The sequence below is a fragment of the Bos javanicus genome, chromosome 10 (assembly GCF_032452875.1).
Source record: "Bos javanicus breed banteng chromosome 10, ARS-OSU_banteng_1.0, whole genome shotgun sequence".
NCBI lineage: Eukaryota > Metazoa > Chordata > Mammalia > Artiodactyla > Bovidae > Bos > Bos javanicus.
Genome location: NC_083877.1, coordinates 21,509,059 through 21,531,850, shown reverse-complemented (window position 1 = coordinate 21,531,850; position 22,792 = coordinate 21,509,059). Strand labels below are relative to the sequence as shown.

The 22,792-nt window shown below is 38.2% G+C and overlaps 1 protein-coding gene across 1 annotated transcript in view; it reads left to right on the top strand.

The window, feature by feature from the left end:
• The first annotated feature begins 5,962 nt into the window (after window positions 1-5,962).
• Window positions 5,963-22,792, top strand: part of RNF212B (ring finger protein 212B) — a 30,989-nt gene continuing 14,159 nt past the window's right edge. The window contains exons 1-7 of the mRNA XM_061430424.1: window positions 5,963-6,158; window positions 7,690-7,790; window positions 10,389-10,441; window positions 10,916-10,990; window positions 21,227-21,342; window positions 21,964-22,024; window positions 22,692-22,720. Coding sequence (XP_061286408.1) covers window positions 7,691-7,790; window positions 10,389-10,441; window positions 10,916-10,990; window positions 21,227-21,342; window positions 21,964-22,024; window positions 22,692-22,720 — 434 coding nt within the window. The 5' untranslated portion in view covers window positions 5,963-6,158; window position 7,690. The remainder of the gene's footprint in view (window positions 6,159-7,689; window positions 7,791-10,388; window positions 10,442-10,915; window positions 10,991-21,226; window positions 21,343-21,963; window positions 22,025-22,691; window positions 22,721-22,792) is intronic.

Here is a 22,792-nt window from a genome sequence, read left to right as displayed (position 1 = left end):
GGCTACAGTTTATGGGGTTGCAAAGAGTTGGACACAACTGAGCAACTAACACTCACACACATTCGTTTCTATATAAGCACACAAATATATGTTCATCATTAGTCATTAGGGAAACAGCAATTAAAGCACAATGAGATACTAGTACATACCTATTAGAATTAATAATAAAAAGACTGAACATTCTGTGCTGGCAGTAACGTGAAGAACCTGAAACTCTTATACATTGCTTGTGGGAATGGAAAATGGTACAACACAATCACTTTGGAAAAGTTTTGCGACTTCTTCAAAAGTCAAACATGTACCCGACATAGTTACTATATGATCTAGCCAGGGAAAAGAAGACATATGTCCAAACAAAGACTTGAATATGAGCATTTATAGCAGCTTTGTTATAGCCCCAAACTGGAAACAATTCAAATTGTTTCATGAACAGATGAATGCACAAATTGTGGTATTTACATATTAGTGCTTCCCTGGTTGACTCATCCTTAAAGAATCTGCCTGCAATGTAGGAGACACAGGTTCAATCACTGAGTCAGGAAGATCCCCTGCAGAAAGAAATAACAACCCACTCCAGTATTCTTGCCTGGGAAATCCTATGGACAGAGAAGCCGGGTGGGCTACAGTCCTTGGGGTTGCAAGAGTTGGACACGACTGAGCAACTAAAACCACCACTGCTACATATGATAAAATACTATTCAGCAACAAAAATGAAAGAATTATTGACACATGCAAGAACATGGATGGATCTCAAAATCCTTATGTTGAATGAAAGAAGCTCAACAAAAAGTATATATGATTTCTATATGTAAAACTCCTGAAAATGCAAACTAATCTGTAGTGCTATAAAGTACCTATGTTACCTGGAGAAAGAAATGTAGGGGAGGGTTGGGAGAGATTGTTAACAAAGAAGCATGAAGAAACTTTGGGGCATAATGGATATCTTCACTATCTTTAATGCAGTGATGCCTTCAAGGCTTTATAATATGTCAAAACTTATCAAATTATGCATTTTAAATATATACAGTGGGTCTGAAAGATAGAAGGGATAGAAGGGATAGGCTACCCACTCCAGTATGCTTGGGCTTCCCTTGTGGCTCAGCTGGTAAAGAATCTGCCTGCAATGTGGGAGACCTGGGTTCAATATCTGGGTTGGGAAGATGCCCTGGAGAAGGGAAAGGCTAGCCAGTCCAGTATTCTGGCCTGGAGAATTCCACAACTCTATAGTCCATGGGGTTGCAAAGAGTCGGACACAACTGAGCAACTTTCACTTCACTTCACATGTCAATTCTGTATCAATAAACTTTTTAAAAAGCTACCAATCTGATGTATAGTTAGGTTCATTTGTTTTAGTCTTCAAATTTTAGGAGTTGCTTTTTAATTCTGTTTCTGAATATGTAAAATAATTGCATTTCTATAGACAAAATTATATAACCAGTTAAATTCAGGGAAAACATTCCTTTCATATTTTCACTTCTACAATGTTCCCTTCCTATCTCCAGAGGTAACTTTTTCTTTTTGCAATTTCTGTTTTATCATCTAGAGTTGCTTTTTTATATGCATTTATACTCCCCCATTTTTTGGCCATGTTTTGGCCACAACATGTGGGATCCTAGTTCTGCCCCCAGGGATTGAACTGGTGCTCTCTGCAGTAGAAGCTCAGAGTTTAACCTCTGGACTGCTAGGTCAGTCCCCTTCCCAAAACAAAGAATTGCACATTATGTAACCTATACCTTTTGTTTTCATTTAACAATAAATTCTGGAAATTGCTGAATATTCTTCTTTTAAAAAATTCTTTTATTTATTTACGGCTGCCTTAGTCTTTGTTGCTTTGCTCGGGCTTTCTCTAGTTGCTGCGAGTGGAGACTACTCTCTAGTTGTTGTGCACGGGCTTCTCATTGCAGTGGCTCCTGTTGTCTCAGGGCACAGGCTCTAGGAGCACAGGATCCAGTAGCTGCAGCACGTGGGCTCGGTAGTTGTGCCTTGTAGGCTCTGGAACGCAGGCTCAGTAGTAGTTGTGGTGCATGGGCTCAGTTGCTCCATGGTATGTGGAATCTTCCCAGACCAGGGATGGAACCCGTGTCCCCTGCACTGGCAGGTGGATTCTTATCCACTGCGCCACCAGGAACATCTCTCCTTTCTTTCTATTTAAAAAAATATTTGTTTACTTATTTGGCTATGCTGGGTCTTATTTGCAGCATATGGGATCTAGTTCCCTGACCAAGGATCAAACCCAGGCCCCCTGCATTGGGAGCCCAGAGTCTTAACTACTGGATCACCAGCGAAGTCCCTCTCATTTCTTTTTATATGTGCATAATACTCAACTGTGATTTGTCACTGATAAACATTTGCTATTATAAATACTAGTGCAAGAAAATAACCTTGTTCATAAGTGATCTCATATTTTTGCCAGTGCATCTTTGAGACAGATTCTTAGAAATGGAATTGCTGGGTTAAAGATAAATATATGTGTAACTTTCCTAGATAATGTCATGTTCACTACAGAGTGGTTGCTGTGTTTGGCATCCTCACCAGCAACATATGAGTGTCTGTTGCCCCCTAACCTTGACAAGTGAATATGTTACGAAATACTTGGGTCTGCCAGTCTGATCGATGAAAAGTGGTAGTTTGATGGAGTTTGCTTATCCCACTAAAAGTGAGGTTGAATATCTTTTCATATGTTCAAGGGCCATTAAATTTTTTTCTATGAACTGTTTATGCCTTTTGCTCAACTTTCTGTTGTCATTGGTTTTCTCTTTTTAGAAGTTCTTTGTATAGTAAAGTTATTAACCCTTTGTGATTTAAGTTGTCACAATTTGTCACTTAGGTTTTCACTTCATCTATAGTGGGCTTTCTCTGTGTATATGTGTGAGAGAGAAAAATTTGGACTCTTTCTCCAAAGGGTGTTCTTTTATTTTTATGTTGCCAAGTTTATCAATCTTTTCTTTTATTGCTTCTAGACTTGGATCATAGCAAGAGTTCTTTACATGCACACACACACATCTTTTAATCACGTTAAGGAAATATCCACTGACTCTTACTTCACTGAAATTTTAAATCAGAAATGGATATGAATTATGACAAACGCTTTGTTGGCAACTGGAGAGAAGCATATGACATTTCTTCTTAGAAATATTACTATAATAAGTTACATTAATAGATTTCTTAATACTGAATTATCTTTTTTTTTAATGAGCATCACCTGGTCATACTTTAAAAAATGTACTCTATTTTCTATCTTATTTAAGATTTTTGAATCAATATTCACAGGTGAGATTGTTATATGGTTTTCTTGTGTATATGTGTGCAATCTTTATCATTTGTTTACTAAGTTCATTTCATAAAATGTTTTTAAAAGTGTTATCCTTTTTCTATGACCCATAATGTGTAAGTAGAATTAAGATTATATTTAGGAAAACTATGCAATGGTTTGAGTTATGGGCTGAACTAATCACTTTTTAGTGGAACATCTTTTTAACCTGAAAGAACAACTAACAAACTATACTTATTCAGATTTGGGTATTTGATAGACATTTTCTCAAAAATATACAAACTGAGTTTGTCATTTCAAGGAAAACAGGTGACTTAGTGTAATACTTATTGCCAATGATAAAACTCAAACTTTCAGATGAAAATAAAAATTTTGAGAAACTTGTATCTGTAACTGTGTGCCTGACTACTTCCCAATACTCAAAGATTTTTCTGGTGAGATTGGTAATGAGAGTAACAAAGGTGATTTTAAAATATTATAAAATGAGTGTGTCAATATTTAATATTGTTTCATGAAATGTGTCAATGTGTATAACTCAGTGAACTAGTATTTTCCAAATGACCAATTTGGTCTAAATGTAAAACGTGACAAGTTCATTGATACAGTGCAGCTAGCTTTTAACAAACTCCCACTTCTTAAATGTTGATGTAGTGTCAAAGAAAAATTTTAACAAAATCTAAATAGGTGAATAGTGGACTCACTGGAAAAGATCCTGAAGTTGGGAAAGATTGAAGGCAAAAGGTGAAAAGGGCAGCAGAGAATGAGATGGCTGGATAGCATCACTAACTCAATGGCTATGAACTTGGGCAAATTACAGGAGATAGCGGAGGACAGGGAGACTTTGCTTGCTGAGACCCACCGGCTCGCAGAGTTGGACAGCACTTAGCGACTGAACAATAGGCTCTAGGGAAATACTACTCTCTTTTCCAGCTACATACTTGAGTGAGTCCAGATCTTTACACGCTTCAACCAAAACAGTATACTGTAACAGAGTGATTGCAGAAGTACATGTGTGAATCCAGCTGCTTTCTATTAGGTCAGATTGTGTGTGTGCACGCGCGCGCGCGCGCGCGCGCACACACACACACACACACACACACACACACGCATGCTCAGTTGTGTCCAAGGCTTTGCAACCCCTTGGGGTATATAGCCCACCGGGCTCCTCTCTCCATGGACTTTTCCAGACAAGAAATACTGGAGTGGGTTGCCATTTCCTTCTCCAGGGGATCTTTCTGACCATGGGATTGAACCCACATCTCCTGCATCTCCTGCGGATGCTTTACCACTGAGCTAGCTACCTGGGAAGCCCAGGTAGCCGGTGTTATTCAGTCGCTGGATCCTGACTGATTCTTTGCCATCCCATGGACTGCAGCACGCCAGGCCTCCCTGACATCATCAGATGCCTGGTCAGATAGTAAGAGATTATAAAATGGTAAAATAAAAGTGATGCCACTCTTCTCACTAAATTATATTTATTTTGGAACATATAGTTATATTTCACAGGTTATGTTACCACTTAATGGGTTTATTATTGTTGTTTTCAAATAAATTAATAAATATTTTTAACTTTTCAGTTTTAATTGCTAATATGGTGAATATTGATAGATACAATCCACAGAAACCAAAACTTTGTAGGGAGGGAGTCTTCAATATATATATATATTTTTTTTGCCACAGCATGCCTGGGATAGAGGATCTTCCTTCCCCAACCAGGGATCAAACTGTGCCCCAGCAGTGGAAGCGCAGAGTCCTCACCACTGGACCACTGGGGAATTCCTTTCAATACTTCTTAAAAGTTAAAAGAGTTCTGAGATCAAGAAGTTTGCAAATCAGCATTTGTTGACTTCCTCAAGAAAATTTCATGTTCACATTTTTTTTTGGTCAGCTACTTTTATAATTGAACAGAGCCATAAAATTCTTGGATCATATTTTCTTTTTGAAAACCTTGAAATGCATCTTCATTGTTTCTAGCATAAAATGATTCTGTAAGGAAGTCTTATGCCAATCTACTTTTCTTTTCCTTATAAATGGCTAGTATTTGTTGTCTGGATGCTCAAAGGGGTTTTCCTTATCTTTTTTCCCCTTATCTTTAAAGACTAATTTAATAGCTTTACTAGAAAATGTTTTGGTTTTGACTGTTCTGGGTCAGTTTTCTCCTTTGCAATAAATATGTAGACTTAGTTCTTATTTCAGGAAAAATTTCTCAAAATTTTGTTTTAAATATTTGTTCTGATACATTGCTCTGGTTTTCCTTGCGGGAATAACCGTGTGTGTAAAATCTCTTTGCTTGTTCTCTATATCTCTTTCTCTTGAAAGTTTTTATTTTTCTTTTTAGGAAAACCGTCCTCCTTTCAGCATTATTTCTGAAAAAAAATTTGTTTAATTTCCTTGATACTGGTTAGTTCTCATTCTATACAAATCACTTTTTAGCTTTTCTATTTCTGGTTTACACTGTTCTTTAAAAGCATTTATTATTTTATTTCACTTGAAAATAAAGTGAAAAAAGAGAGAAGAAAAAAATTACGTTAAAGTTTTCATCAGCTTTGTGACCACATTTTTCTAGTGTATTACGTCTACTTGAATATTATTAGGTTTGTTTTCACCTTTTTGTTTGCACAGTAGCACGTTTGGGATTCGACCATATATCTTATCTTTTTCCAATTTTAAAAGAGGTAGATTTTCCCGGACTCTACTTTCGTCTCTCGGGCCCCGCCCACTCCCGGGCCCCGCCCACGCCGCTCACACACCGTCGAGGGACACGCCCAGCTGTTTGTCTCTCGCTGGTGCCAGACTCTCTATTTTTTCCCGCCATTTCCAGCTCTTCTTGAGAGCTGGTTGATTTCGGTGAGATCCGAGGCCCTCCGGGATCACTGCGGTCAAACAGGTAGGGAATGTAGTTTAAAAAGAGCTATTGGTAAATTTGAGCCTTTGCCTAATCTCCATCGCCCTTAGAAATAGGGCGAGTCTTACCCTCACAAACCCTGTTAACGGCTCTTCTTTGAAAGAGTTCATTTGGTCAACCCATTTGATTAAAATTCTTACTCCGCCTAACTGGGAGCATTGTAACTGGGACCTTTCCAGTGGTTCTTTAGATTCACTTCTGGGAGAAGTTAGTGTTTCTGTGAGCAACAAATAGAAATCTGAAGCGCGTGCCTCTGTGTAATGTCTTTGCGTTGAAACGTTTGCATGCTTAGTCGCTCCAGTCGTGTCTGACTCTGACCAGATGGACTGTAGCTCGCCAGGCTTCTCTGTCCAAGGGATTCTCCAGGCAAGCATACTGGAGTTGTTTGTCGTGCCCTTCTCCAGAGGATCTCCCCCACCCAGGGATCGAACCGGTGTTTCTTTACAGATCCTGCATTGGCAGTCGGGTTCTTTACCACTAGCGCCATCTGGGAAGCCCTATTGAAATATTTATTCAGTGTTTTTGTCCTGAATCTTGCCCTTGTGTGACAAAAATGTTAAAGTGTGGCGCAAACTAGCCAACATCCTTTGAGCAAATGTCTCCATAAACGACTTTATAACGTTTTTAAAGAAAAAACATAAGTGGGGAAGAAAATTTACCCTCTGTTTTGTTTTTTTCCCCCAATTTAATTTTAAATTAAAATCAAACCTGTTTCATTCTTGTAGAATATTCATGAAATTAAACATAAATTCATTAAATATATGAACTAATGACAGATCTGTATCAGTTCTGTATTTTTAATGTCAGTTTCTTCATTTCAAATCTTGCTGTTCAATGAATATCAAATGCATCTTTTATTTTTATTTTTTCAAATGCATCTTTTAAAAAAGGATGGGATTGGACAAAACGTTAAATGATTTTTAAGATCACTTTTAGATCTATGATTCTGAGGTTCTGTGGAGTAGAAGAAAATGTAAACAATCTGAGACGTCATTCAAAAACCATCTTTCTCATAGATAAAATGTGTCCCAAGTGGTTAATATGTGATCTTCTATATTTTGTCCACTACCTCCTCCTTGCTCCATCTTGCTGTATCACAGGAAACTATTAGGAAATAAGAAGATGGTTCTTTTTTTTAAAGATTGTTTTTTCTAATTACAGATTAATACCTGAATTAATACAGAAAACTTAGAAAACAAAACGGTGTAAAGACAGCATATACATACAACAAATATCCATAATCTCACCATTCAAAAAAAAAATCATCACTGTCCTGTTACTTTTCTGAATATGTATACTTTTTAGAAAATGGCATTGCATACTCTGCAGTCTGCTTTTTTACACTTTAGAGATATAGCTTACAACCAGTTGAAATACTCCACAAAAATATGCCCATATTCCAATAAGTTAGCAGAAGCTGAGCAAGCATTAAGTAGATTTTGGAACAGCTATAATTATGTTATAGTAAATATAATTATGTTATGCCCAGAGTTGTTCTCTCTCTTTGCTGCAGAATGGATTGGTTTCACTGCAACCGATGTTTCCGAAAAGATGGGGCCCATTTCTTTGTCACCAACTGTGGCCATATTTTCTGTAAAAAATGTGTGATTCTGGGTGAGTGACTTAACTGTTTGCAGATTCAGGCAAAAATGTTTTAAACTTAGAAATAATGATTAGCCATTTCTCTGTGTAACTTGGAATAAATATCACTTAGGAGGTCAAATGTGCTGTGAGTATAATAGGAAACTGTTGATTATGAAAATTGGAGGAATCCATTAACAAAGAATGATTTAGCAAATGAATATCTATTATTTGAACATCAAAAGGTGCTTGTCCATGTTCTGAAGCCTGTAGCAGGGAAAGCCACAAAATTATCAGACTGACTAGAGAAAAGAGAGAAAAACAAAAATGATGACTAGAAATTGGGAAATTGGTTGATAACAAGAGCCATTTCTAATGGAAAGTGGTATAGTCTGTCAAGTTAATTTATTTAGAAATATTGACGATGATGATAGTGGTGAGTAATACCTTTGTGGTTTTCACGTGTCCTGATTTTGTTAGAAGGAAAGTTATGACCAACCTAGACAGCATATTCAAAAGCAGAGACATTACTTTGCCAACAAAGGTCCATCTAGTCAAGGCTATGGTTTTTCCAGTGGTCATGTATGGATGAGAGTTGGACTGTGAAGAAGGCTGAGCACCGAAGAACTGATGCTTTTGAACTGTGGTGTTGGAGAAGACTCTTGAGAGTCCCTTGGACTGCAAGGAGATCCAACTAGTCCATTCTGAAGATCAGCCCTGGGATTTCTTTGGAAGGAATGATGCTGAAGCTGAAACTCCAGTACTTTGGCCACCTCATGCGAAGAGTTGACTCATTGGAAAAGACTCTGATGCTGGGAGGGATTGGGGGCAGGAGGAGAAGGGGGCAACAGAGGATGAGATGGCTGGATGGCATCACCGACTCGATGGACGTGAGTTTGGGTGAACTCCGGGAGTTGGTGATGGCAGGGAGGCCTGGCGTGCTGCAGTTCATGGGGTAGCAAAGAGTCGGACACGACTGAGTGACTGAACTGAACTGAACTAATTTTATATATCCTTAACACAACCCCAGGAGGTAATTATTAATAGACCCACTTTACAAGTAGGGAGCTGATTCAAAGAGGTGATTTGACCAAGTTCTTGTAACTGTTAAATCTTAGAAGTGGGACTTTAAGATATGTCTTTTTTTTTTATTTAAGTGCTAAAATACTTACAAGGTATGTATGTATTCTGGGTATGTAGGTCCAGAAGAGGGACTTAGGATGCTTTGATCAGGGAAAATTTCATGGAAGAAGTGCCACTTTGGTAAAGTTTTGAGTAATAAATTGGAGTCTGCCAAGCAAATTAGGCAGGGTAGATAATTCTAGTTTAAAAGAACATCATGTATAAAGGAATATAGCATCATAAAACTTAGTACAGGGAAGTACACATGGTTGGGATTGGTAGAACATAAAAGAATAAGATGAGAAATGTGAGAGATGAGGCTAGAGAGGTAGGCAGTGGCCAGATGATGGAAGGCTCTATCTACCAGGCTAAAGAACCTGAACTTTATCCTGCAGGTGATGGAGACCTGTGGCAGTTTCTTTGTTTTGTCTTTTTCTTAAATAGAAGAATGGTTTGGATGTGCTAGCTGATTTTGGCAATAATACAGGAGGAAGACCCGGAAAACTTTATCCCCAAGGAAAAAGAGTCAGGTTAGCTCACCTCTGGAGAAGCTTTTTTGAGGTGTGAATCTCATGACCCTTTTAAGTTCTCTGCTAATGTGACAAAGCTATTACTATGCTAACAGCAGCTCACTTTGGAGCAGTTTGTCTCAGTGAAGCACATGTCATATGATGTTTTCTCCTGACATGGCATTTATCTTAATCAATAACCAGCACCACCACTAAAAATTCAACTTCAAAGGAAAATTAGGAATTTTAATTCTCAAATCTTTCATGTTGAGTCAATTAGACAATGAGGGTAGGAGAGCTCCAAAATGATATCCAGGAATACTAGCAAAGTGCAAACAGGGCAAGAATAATTGGAGAATTTCTTCAGGTACCCAGTGTGTGCCTACTGTCAGGGAGATGGAATAAAAAAATAATAACTTAAAGTTGAGATCATTGGTACTCTTTCTGCTGCTGCTAAGTCACTTCAGTCGTGTCCGACTCTGTGCGACCCCATAGACGGCAGCCCACCAGGCCCCGTCGTCCCTGGGATTCTCCAGGCAAGAACACTAGAGTGGATCGCCATCTCCTTCTCCAATGCATGAAAGTGAAAAGGGAAAGTGAAGTCGTTCAGTCGTGTTCCACTCTTCGTGACCCCATGGACTGCAACCTACCAGGCTCCTCCATCCATGCGATTTTCCAGGCAAGAGTACAGTAAATGTACACCCCTCAATGACTGCTGGGAGGCAACTGTCCCTTATTTGTAGAAGAAAATTGGGAATTTATTTAAAAGGAATGGGTAGAGGTACAGAGTGAAAGCCTTACTTCTTATCAACATACAAGTTTGGAAACGCTGATTTCTGGCATGGTGCTCAAGTTGAGGTCCTTTTTTAGCACAATGACATTCTGAATTCAGTAAGAACCTCTTTTCTTTAGCTAGCCAGCTTGACTGTTGCCACATACTTTGGGAGAATCTTACTTCATGCCCGTGAGAACCAAACATTTTTTTCCCTTTCCTCCCTAGAAAAATGTGCTGTTTGTGGAACTGCCTGCAAGTATCTGGCTCTTTCTGATAATGTAAGTTTTTCCTTCTCTGTCACAATCTTATCCTGTTTCCTGGTGTATAGGAAGTATACAAAGAATGCAGTGACTATGAACTGAAAGTTGGGGGGAATTTCCTGTCGGTTCAGTGGTTAGGACTCAGTTCTTTCACTGCAGACCTGGGTTCAATCCTTGGTCAGGAAACTAAGATCACCAAGCTACACCATGCAGCCCCCAAAAAAGAAACAAAATGCATAGATAACAACTGAGGTGGAAAAGGAGGTAAACAAGAGATAGAAGAATTATTTGTGGATTTGTGGCTACTGCCACAGAAGTGTGAGGTAAGGAGGATTAAGACATACAGTCTACATCTCCTGGTTCAGTAGTGATCACACTCTTACCTAGCACAGTGAAATTCTATCTGGTGCTTTAGAAAGGGTGGTACATCATTAACCATATTTGCCAGTATTTTATTTCATTCCATTGTGATGTGTCTTATTCTCTTGATAGCTGAAACCTCAGGAGAAGATGTACTTCAGAAACCCTGTGGAGACAGCTTTGCAGTACTTTAGTCACATCTCTCAGGTATGAGAAATAACAGTGAAGACATTCTGATTTTCCAGGCAAGTTATAATTGCATCTTATTTCTTTTCCAAAGGTTCTCTTTAAACTGCATTCATACATTTGTATACAGTGGGGAGAAATTGGCTGCCCTATTTGCTTTCTTCCCTGATAATACAAATCTCAACAATTAACTTTTTACTGACCCAGAATCTGTGATAGGCTGTAAAAAACACTATGTAGCTGAATCTTGTAGTTCCTAGTTCTATTAAGTTATTTTTGAGGGTAAAGATGCCTCTAGGCAGCTTCATTATCCTTCTGTGCAGATTTAGTAAATCTTCTAAAAATTTCTTTGAATATATAGGTCTGACCCTGTAGAGGACTTAGCAGCCTGGCTTTCAAAGTTTTGCTTATAGACCTAAGTTCAAGAAGGGATTTCTTGTTCTCTATTCTTATTTTTCAATAACCTTTCTTAGTAATGCTTATATATTTAATTCTTAATTTAGTATTTATAATTAGTTGTCTGAACTTTAGAAGATATTTTTCTTTTCCTGATGCATGATATGTTGTCATGCTATTGACTCAGTCAGGAGCAATCGAGTTGTGGAAGGAGGTGAAGAGGAGACAGGACAGATTTGAGAGAGTTCCCAAATTGTAAAAATTTCGGTTTTTCACTTTCATTCTTTAGTTCTCCACCAAGATCATTTCATGGCCTCATGGGATTCTTATCTGGGCAGGTTTCTTGAGATTTTATCACTGTTTTTCTTCTCTATTCTTCTCATTATTTTGAGAGTTATTCTTTTATTAAACATGAAGATGGTCCTTTGTCATGTTTGGCTGAAGAGAGTAGATTTCATTTTTCTTTGATGTCTCCCCTTTGATGTCATCAGTCCTGACTCTGGAGATGGAGGAAGGGAAATGAGGGCTTTCACGGCATCCTGTTTTTAGCTGCTTGGGTGAACCATCATATTTGAGATACTATTTAACATTATGAGGAGATAAAATCCAGCTGAGACTCAAGCAGAAATGTAAACAAGGTCACATGGACAAGAGAAAGAGCAGAGCTTTGGTTAATAACTAAACCAAGGATTAGTTAATGATCAGTAGAGAAATTATATGTAGTCTGAGTTCTAACCTACCTAATCATGGGACCAATTACACATGGTCAAGTAATCAAGATAAAATACATGGAAAGGGTCAGTTAATCATCACTTTAGTGAAGTGCCAGTTTGGTAAAGTCAGCAAGGTCTGAAAATGTGTTTTCCTAATCTGTGAAGTTGAATAACTGATCCAAGTAATGTCTAGATTGTCTTTTGCTCACATTTTCTTTCCTCAGTCAGACTTTTACTGACTTATCTCAAATAGCAGCCCCAAGTTTACTTATCCTGCTTTATTTTTCATTGGAAATCTTATCTCTAACATTTTATAATATATTTGTTATTGTCTGAATTCTGCTCTGCTTTCTCGTAGCATAATGTGTTCAAGGTTCATTCATGTAAAAATATTAGAACTTCATTAGTATTTCATTCCTTTCCATGACCAAGTAATACTATAGATGGATATACATTTCATGTATTCATTCGTCAGTTGAGGGACATTTAATTTGTTTCCACCTTTTCATTATTATGAATAATGCCACTATGAACACATGTATACAAGTTTCTGTGTGGACATATATATTCGTATCTCTTGGATGTATACATAGGAATTAAATCACTGGGTCAGATGGTAGTTCTGTGTTTAACTTTTGAAACTGCCAGACTGTTTTCCCAAGTGCTTGCCTATTTTACATTTTTACCAGCAGTGTGTAAGGATTTTGATTTCTCCAAATTCTAATCAACATTTGTTTTATCTGTCTTTTTTTATTATAATCATCCTAATGGTATGAACTTGTATCATGGTGTGGTTTTGATTTACATTTAGAATTGATGCTTTTGAACTGTGGTGCTGGAGAAGACTCTTGAGAGTCCCTTGGACTGCAAGGAGATCCAACCAGTCCATCCTAAAGGAGACCAGTCCTGAGTGTTCATTGGAAGGACTGATGCTGAGGCTGAAACTCCAATACTTTGGCCACCTCATGCAAAGAGTTGACTCATTGGAAAAGACCCTGATGCTGGGAGGGATTGGGGGCAGGAGGAGAAGGGGACGACAGAGGATGAGATGGCTGGATGGCATCACCGACTCAATGCACATGAGTTTAGGTGAATTCCGGGAGTTGGTGATGGACAGGGAGGCCTGGCGTTCTGCAATTCATGGGGTCGCAAAGAGTTGGACACGACTGAGCAACTGAACTGACTGACTGAACTGATGTTGAGCATCTTCTTGTGTACTTATGGGCTATTTATTTGTCATCTTTAAAGTGATGTCTATTCAGATACTTTGCCCTTGCCCATTTTTTTAAAAGATTATCTTTTTATTATTAGTTGTAAGGGTTCTTTATATATTCTAGGTACAAGTCCTTATCCAGATACATGATTTGCAAACATTTTCTTCCATTTTGTTGGGCCCTTTCCACTTTAAAATTAAGAAATATAATAGGGCTTCCCTGGTGGCTCAGTGGTAAAGAATCTGCCTGCCAATGAAGGAGACTTGGGTTCAATCCCTGGTCCACGAAGATCCCACACGCTGAGGAGCAGCTAAGCCCGTGCGCCGCAACCATTGAGCCTTTATTCTAGAGCCTGGGAACCACAACTACTGAGCCACAACTACTGAAGTCTGCTCTTTGCAACTAGAGAAAAGCCCGTGCAACAAGGAAGACTGAGCACAGTCAAATAAAAATTATTTTAAAAAAAGAAATAAAATAAATATCCATTAAGTAAATTCAAATAGGCAGAACAGATAAGATGGGGTATCAGTAAAATAGGAAATAAAGAGAGAGAAGATACTGAGAGAAGAGGGAAAGATGTAAATTCACAAAGAAAGACAAATTCAGAGCAAGAGGCATAAATGAAAATACAGAAAAAGACTTTTATTAGTTTAGTGTTGGGATAGACAAATATTTCTTGAAAGGTCAGTAAATATTTAGGCTTTGCAAGCCATGCAGTCTCTGTTGCAGCTACTCAACTCTGCTGTTATAGCATAGAAGCAGCCATAGGCAGTCTGTAAACAAACGGGCAGGACCATATTCTAGCAAAAGGCAAAGGAGAAAAGGAAAGATATACCTATTTGAATGCACAGTTCCAAAGAATAGCAAGGAAAGGTAAGAAAGCCTTCCTTAGTGATCAATGCAAAGAAATAGAGAAAAACAATAGAACAGGAAAGACTAGAGATCTCTTCAAGAAAACTAGAGATACCAAGGGAACATTTCATGCAAAGATGGGCACAATAAAGGACAGAAATGGTATGGACCTAACAGAAACAGATGTTAAAAAGAGGTGGCAACAATACACAGAAGAACTATACAAAAAAGATCTGATCGATAGTTGCCTGACTTTGAAGTCATGTTTTGCTAATGTACATAAATAACTACCATACAAGTCGTTTGAATAAAATCAAGTCAAGACCCGATCTCATCAATAGACCAGACCAGTTTCCCATCCTTCACTTGAATTTAAACATTGAACAACTGAGATAATCAATGATGCCTTTGAAGAAAGGTTTTGTTTAGTCAAAGATTATTTTACCTGAAAAGAAAGAGTTTATCTGTCACCATATAAGACTTCTGAAACAGTATAGTTGAGTTCTTTGTCACTACTGAGCAGGTTGAGGAACTTAGGCCCCAGTGTAAGAGATAATATTGCTTTGATTACAGAGCAAATACTATTGTTTTGTTCAAACCAAAACTTAACTTTCTGACTGCACTGCACAGCATGTGGAATCTTAGTTCATCAACCAGGGATGGAACTCATGCCCCTTGAAGTGGAAGCATGGAGTCTTAACCACTTGACCACCAGGGAAGTCCCCTGCTTTTGATACAGAAGCATTTAGAAAAAAAAAATCTCTTTGAGCATCATAATTACTCTAACAGTTACAAATCTGAACATTTAACTGCCTTTTCAAAACCCTTTGATGTCCTATCACCTGTTTCCTTCCGACCCTTCAGAGTGACACCTAGTTCCCTTAAGATGGGGTTCCTCCAGATCTTCTCTCTCCAATGTCATCCACAGCTACCACTTCACATTTTATGTACCACATAAGTTCTTATGTAGGTTATTTATTACCTAACCTATAGGGTAGATTTAGTTCTTTTATACACCATGTAGTGTATAACAGTTTTGTATCTCTGTGCCTGGAACACTTGACTTCCACACTAAAGTCACCTCTTAATTATTATTTCTATACTTTATACATGCTTCTTCTGTTTTTCATATCACCTTTTGTTTTAGTTATTGATTCATACTTCTGAATGTCTCTTGTATAATATGGTGAAGAGCTACAAAAGTACAAGAGTTCATACTATCCCTCTTAGTATTTCCTATTCCTTATATCCATCACCCTGCTTCACCAATTCCTAGCTCATGGCCAGTCTTCCTTTTTCTGGACAATCCCATCTCCTGCCACCCCATCTAGATTATTTTGAAGCCAGTCAGATATCATATCATTTTAATTTGTAAATATTTCAGAGCCTGTCTCTAAAAGATAGGTACTCTTTTCTTAAATATAACCATGTCATGATAAAATAATTCCCTAATATTATCTATTACTGCTACTGCTAAGTCACTTCAGTCGTTTCTGACTCTATGTGACCCCATAGACGGCAGCCCACCAGGCTCCTCCGTCCCTGGGATTCTCCAGGCGAGAACACTGGAGTGGGTTGCCATTTCCTTCTCCAATGCATGAAAGTGAAAAGTCAAAGTGAAATCGCTCAGTCGTGTCCGACTCTTCGCAACCCCATGGACCACAGCCAACCAGGCGCCCCCATCCGTGGGATTTTCCAGGCAAGAGTACTGGAGTGGGGTGCCATCGCATTAGTCAGTTAATATTCAGTTTCCTCAGTGTCTCATAAGTATTTTTTTTTTCAGTTTTATTTATCTATTCATTTTTTACTTTACAATATTGTATTGGTTTTGCCATGTATTGACATGAATCTGCCACGGGTATACATGTGTTCCCCATCCTGAACCCCCCTCCCACCTCCCTACCCATCCCATCCCTCTGGGTCATCCCAGTGCACCAGCCCTGAGCATCCTGTATCATGCATCAAACCTGGACTGGCAATTTGTTTCACATATGATAATATACATGTTTCAATGCCATTCTCCCAAATCATCCCACCCTCGCCCTCTCCTACAGAGTCCAAAAGACTGTTCTTTACATCTGTGTCTCTTTTGCTGTCTCGCATATAGGGTTATCATTACCATCTTTATAAATTCCATATATATGTGTTAGTATACTGTATTGGTGTTTTTCTTTCTGGCTTACTTCACTCTGTATAATAGGCTCCAGTTTCATCCACCTCATTAGAACTGATTCAAATGTATTCTTTTTAATGGCTGAGTAATACTCCATTGTGTATATGTACCACAGCTTTCTTATCCATTCTTATCCATCTGCTGATGGACATCTGGGTTGCTTCCATGTCCTGGCTATTATAAACAGTGCTGCAGTGAACATTGGGGTACACATGTCTCTTTCAATTCTGGTTTCCTTGGTGTGTATGCCCAGCAGTAGGATTGCTGGGTCATATGGCAGTTCTATTTCCAGTTTTTTAAGGAATCTCCACACTGTTCTCCATAGTGGCTGTACTAGTTTGCATTCCCACCAACAGTGTAAGAGGGTTCCCTTTTCTCCACACCCTCTCCAGCATTTAGTGCTTGCAGATATATTCCTAAGTATTTTATTCTTTTCGTTGCAATGGTGAATGGAATTGTTTCCTTAATTTCTCTTTCTGTTTTCTCATTGTTAGTGTATAGGAATGCAAGGGCTTTCTGTGTGTTAATTTTATATCCTGCAACTTTACTATATTCATTGATTAGCTCTGGTAATTTTCTGGTGGAGTCTTCAGGGTTTTCTATGTAGAGGCTCATGTCATCTGCAAACAGTGAGAGTTTTACTTCTTCTTTTCCAATCTGGATTCCTTTTATTTCTTTTTCTGCTCTGATTGCTGTGGCCAAAACTTTCAAAACTATGTTGAATAGTAGTGATGAGAGTGGGCACCCTTGTCTTGTTTTTGACTTTAGGGGAAATGCTTTCAATTTTTCACCATTGAGGATAATGTTTGCTGTGCGTTTGTCATATATAGCTTTTATTATGTTGAGGTATGTTCCTTCTATTCCTGCTTTCTGGAGGGTTTTTATCATAAATGGATGTTGAATTTTGTCAAAGGCTTTCTCTGCATCTATTGAGATAATCATATGTTTTTATATTTCAATTTGTTAATGTGGTGTATTACATTGATTGATTTGTGGATCTTGAAGAATCTTTGCATCCCTGGGATAAAGCCCAATTGGTCATGATGTATGATCTTTTTAATATGTTGCTGGATTCTGTTTGCTAGAATTTTGTTAAGGATTTTTGCATCTATGTTCATCAGTGATATTGGCCTGTAGTTTTCTTTTTTTGTGTGGCATTTTTGTCAGGTTTTGGTATTAGGGTGATGGTGGCCTCATAGAATGAGTTTGGAAGTTTACCTCAGTGTCTCATAATTATTTTAAAACTTTTAATTGGTTTCAATAAACTCTATATAACTGAGTTGACTATTTTGTCTCTTAAGGTTATTTTAAACTGTAAGTTTCCTCTTGTTTCTTTTTTACTATTGTTGAAGAAAATGGTCTTTTGTGCTGTAAGGCTGTTCATAGCATGGATTTTGCACACTGTATCTACCTGGAGTCATTTAATATGCTTGTTTGTGCTCTATATTTTCTCTGAGTTAATAGTTATTTAGGCTTAATCAGAACCATTTAAGTTGAGGGGAGGGGATGAGACAAGACTACTTACAGCAGTGCTGTGTTCTACCAAGAGGTATGTAATGATTTTCTATCTCTCATTTTGTGTGATGGTAGAAATTGATGAACTTTACATTGATTCATTAGTTCACTGAGTTGCAAGATGCTGATATTTTAATTCTGTCTTCTCATTTTTTTTAGCTGAATACTTGGAAAGGATAAATTTACATTTCTCAACTATATGATTATCTTAAGATGTAATTCGAACTTATGGGAATTCCCTGGTGGTCTGTTGGTTAAATTCTGAGCTTATACTGCAGGGGGAACTAAGGTCTAACATGCCACATGGCATGGCCAAAAAACAACAACAGCACCTAAGACCTGTAGATATTAAGGAAAAAGGGAGTCAATTTCACCAAAGATGGATAAGGGAAACTAATACATTTTGAGTACCTAAGATAGATAGTGAATTTACCAATTTTTTTTATATGAAAGTGAAAGTCGCTTAGTCGTGTTCGATTCTTTGCAACCCATGGACTACACAGTCCATGGGATTCTCCTTGCCAGAATACTGGGATCTTCCCAACCCAGGGTTTGAACCCGGGTCTCCTGCATTGCAGGCAGATTCTTTACCAGCTGAGTCACCAGGGAAGCCCAAGAATACTGGAGTGAGTAACCTATCCCTTCTCCAGTGGATCTTCCTGACCCAGGAATCGAACCAGGGTCTCCCACATTGCAGGTGGATTGTTTACCAGCTGAGCTAAATTTATTTATTTGGCTGAGCCCAGGAGAAGGCAATGGCAACCCACTCCAGTACTCTTGCCTGGCAAATCACATGGACAGAGGAGCCTGGTAGGCTGCAGTCCATGGGGTCGCTAAGGACTGAGTGACTTCACTTTCGCTTTTTATTTTCCTGCATTGGAGAAGGAAATGGCAACCCACTCCAGTATTCTTGCCTGGAGAATCCCAGGGATGGCGGAGCCTGGTGGGCTGCTGTCTGTGGGGTCACACAGAGTCGGACACGACTGAAGCGACTTAGCAGCAGCAGCAACAGTCTTAGTTGTGGCTCTTTGGATCTTTGATCTTCGTTGTGACATGCAAACTCTAAGTTGTGGCATATGAAATCTAGTTCCCTCACCGGGGATTGAACCTGGGCCCCTTGCATTAGAAATGTGAAGTCTTAGCCACTGGACCAGCAGGGAAGTCCCTACTGATGCTTTTAAAGTAAATTTTTTAAACTTAGCAACTCTTCTACAAATATTCAAAGCATCAAAATTGCATGGGTATATAAATCTTCAACTAAAAAAAAATGGCATTTAAAAGTAAAAATTAGGAAAGCCATTCTTTGGCACACACACACACATACACACACACAAAGCTGGTCAAGCTACTATTCATTTCCAAAATATATTTTATGAGACAAAAGGCAACTTTCAATTAAGGCAATAATATGTACACCCACATTGGATCATATGTCTTATCTTAAGAAACCAATTAGCTCACCTTTACTTCTGTATGGTGACTCTGTCAGTATCTTTCAGTGGTTTCTTCCTTACTTTTTCCAGCCTCTTGGCATTAACTGGATCTAATTCAGAACTGAAATTTAAAAAGTAGTCTACAGTAAACAAAAATTATGTCCCATGTTATCAATTCTAAAAGGAGTGGGAATCCAGAGCATGAGAAGACGATGATGCCTTTACCTGGTCCTAATATGAAGACACAGGAAAGGAATCTGAGTATTAAAGTAGGTAGTTCCATGCATTGTTCCAAGGAAATAAACAATATTTAACACTTGGCATTATACAATGTTTAATGTTATCAACAGAACTACTTTTGTTACTATCTGCTCTGTTGTTATATGAATAAAATTATCCCAACTAAAAGCAAGTAGGCAAAACTTGTCCTAAAGAATCTATAACCTTTTTATGAGGCTGAAGGATTTGAATGAGACAGAATAATGAATTTGCTCACATTTGAGATTTGTAAAATACTGAGATTCATTACTGAGTTTAGAATCTCCTTTAGTAGATATATTTGAAATAGATCAAACATTTGTACTCTAGCTTTGGGAAAAATCACTTGTTTTCTCCTCTAATTTTTTTTGCTTATGGTTGTTTACTGAGTGATGTTTCTTCCTCTTGGAATGGTCAGATCTGAGGTTTGGGTGTTAGTTTTTTTGGTTAAGTATGTGAAGCAGGCCTGCTTAGCCCTAGGCAAAAGTTTCCCCCAATAGTCTAGTCTTGTCCCCTGGAATTCCACAGTAGGGGAGGGTCTGTTCCCCCTTCACACAGGACTAGGGGAGGAGTAACCCGTCTAGAGAAAGATTTGGGCTTTCTTGACCCAAGCCTGATGCTAACAATTTTATCACAAACTGATCCCAAGAGTAGGTTAGGATGTTTGGGGTACTGGCTTTTGGCTATATATTATATCTACCTGTAGTATCTATTTCTTCTTAATCCTTTGCCGTTTTAGATGACTCTCAGGAGTGAGTGCCTTTTTTTCTGCTTCTGCGTTATTCAAATTTTCTAAACTGAATATGTTTTTACTTTTATTGGAAATAAGAACAATTTCAAAAATAGACTACAGTGAGTTCTTGTCTATATAGAATTAGTTTAGTTTGTTTTTGAGTAAAAAATTGAGTCTGGAGACTGTATAGATTCAGAAATAGAATTCTTTAGTAAGGTAGCAAAAGCAATTTGCAAATTAGACAAGAATGAAAAGTTTATGGCCAAAACTACCAGATCTAGGAAGGACCTCAGACAAAGGGTTTATGGCTTGAATAGGTAGGAAACAGATGAGACATAAATACTGCTGTGTATTCAAAAGTACAGCCTGACAAAGCTAAAACGCTTTCTAAATATTAACTTTTGATCTGATTCAGTAATCCCATGATGGGCACATCAGTACATCAAATGGTGAATGAAAACAAAAGATAAAATTATTTGCCCATGCCCAGAAATAATATTCAGGAAAAGTCATCTCCGTCTGTGTCTCTTTGCCCTCTACTGTAGCAGTATAAACAGCCTGGAAGTATCTCTATGTATCTTAGGGAAAATAAATTGGTTACCAGTGCTCTCCAGTATCTAGGAATGTGGAAGCTGAGTCCAAACTAATTGTAAACGAGTAAGGTCAGAACCAATTCTAAACTTGGAAACTTTTTTTGTTGTTGGTTGTCACGCTTCTTGCTCATGATGAATGGTTATATTTTAAAAGGGCTGATCTGTGTCAGTATTCTCATTAAGATATTAGGAAGGTGTTATTCTGGAAACATAAAGCTTTGGCTTTCCCTAGTTTTGGGGAACCTCGAATTAGGTCAGATGCTCCAGAAGAAAACAATCAGTAATAGAGTATGAATTGAAGAATTCCTGTTTGTTGCTGGAAGTAAGGGGAAAGGAGTTATGAGGTTGTATGTCAAAGGCCTGTTTTCCCCTAGTAGGTGTGGAGTTTCCAGAAGAAACAAACAGATCTCCTCATCGCCTTTTATAAGCACAGAATTACAGAGTTAGAAGCAGCCATGCAGGAGTCACAGCAAACACTGACCAACCAGGACAAGTAAGTGACAAATCAGGTTACCCAAGAGCCCTTTCCAGGGAAGCTAGAGCCTGTATATCCTTATGGTTCCAAAGCCTGAACATTGCTTCATGTGTGTTTATGTTTGTCTTGGGTAAGTTCAGTACAGAATTTTGTTCCCTCAGTCTCCATTTTCTTTTTCTCTTTCTTCCCTCTTTATAGCTTTCCTCTTTTACTTCCATCTGTCAAAAACTGCTTCTTCAGAGAAATCAGACATGGCTTTTTCACAGTAATAATGATGGGAGATAGCATTTAAAATGTTACGTGTAGGAGGATGTGTTTTGGAAGTCTTAAGCTAAAAGATGGAATCCCTGACAGAAATGTTCAGACATCTTCAGGCCAGGGGTGCATGTGGAGAAGAGATGCAATTCTGTATAAAAGCCTCTGAAACCATACCAAATGATGCTTATTTTCTCCACCTGGTTCTTCTCACCACCACAACCCTGCCATTGCTGACCTGAATCACTAGGTCTCTGTCAGAATTATCTTGTATAGTGGCAAACATCTCTCTGGAAGCATTAACTAGATTTGATGATAATAAAAATCAGGATTTTTTTTATTCCACTGACCTGCTGAAGCTCACCGTTTCCATCTTTTGCCTAGAGAGCTGTCAGTCTTAAGGAAAGAGAATGGAGAACTGAAGAAATTTCAAGCCATCAGGAAGGTGAATAAAATAGATTTTCCGTACTATTATTTTCTCCTCTATTTTGCCCATCTGTCTAGCTGACTGAATAGAATAGTTTTCCATGGCAGGTATTAATTGATAATGTTTGTAAAATAAACATAACTGTAGTAAATGGACAAGGCCACAGAAGACCTTGAAGGGATGAGAGGACAAAATTTAGCACAGTGGTAACCCATTCTCGAACATCAATGAATCATGACATGGCACATGGGGAAGCTCTTTTACAGAAGAGTTATCTGTTGTAACTTAAAATTTCTCTTCAAGAATCCCAAGGCACTCAGGACCCTTCTTCTCCATCAAACTCTATTTCCTAGACATTTCTCTCTTCCCAAGAGTGTTCTTTGTGTTTATATAGCATGCCTTTTGATCTTTCTCTTATATTTTCCTTTCTCTCTCCATAGATTCTCTATATTTCTCCATGTATATCAGTCTTCAGGATTCCCAATATGTTTTTGTGAAGAGAGACTAAAATTTTCTTCCCCTAAAGCTAAGTGTTTCTAAGGAAACACTGCAGCTGTTTTCTTCTATTGGAAATCTTAGTAACCACAACTAGAAGACATTGCAGCTTAGTTATCTGACAAGTAAGATCCATTGATGGGGACTCTTGAGCTAAAGCTTCCTTCACCCCCATTTTTTTCACCTACAGGAATCTCCAAGTTGGTACCAAGGAAGCAGGTCAGTTTTATCAGGCGCCATAGCTTCCCTCTTTGAAAATATCTATCCTTTCTTAACACTTGGCTCTAACTC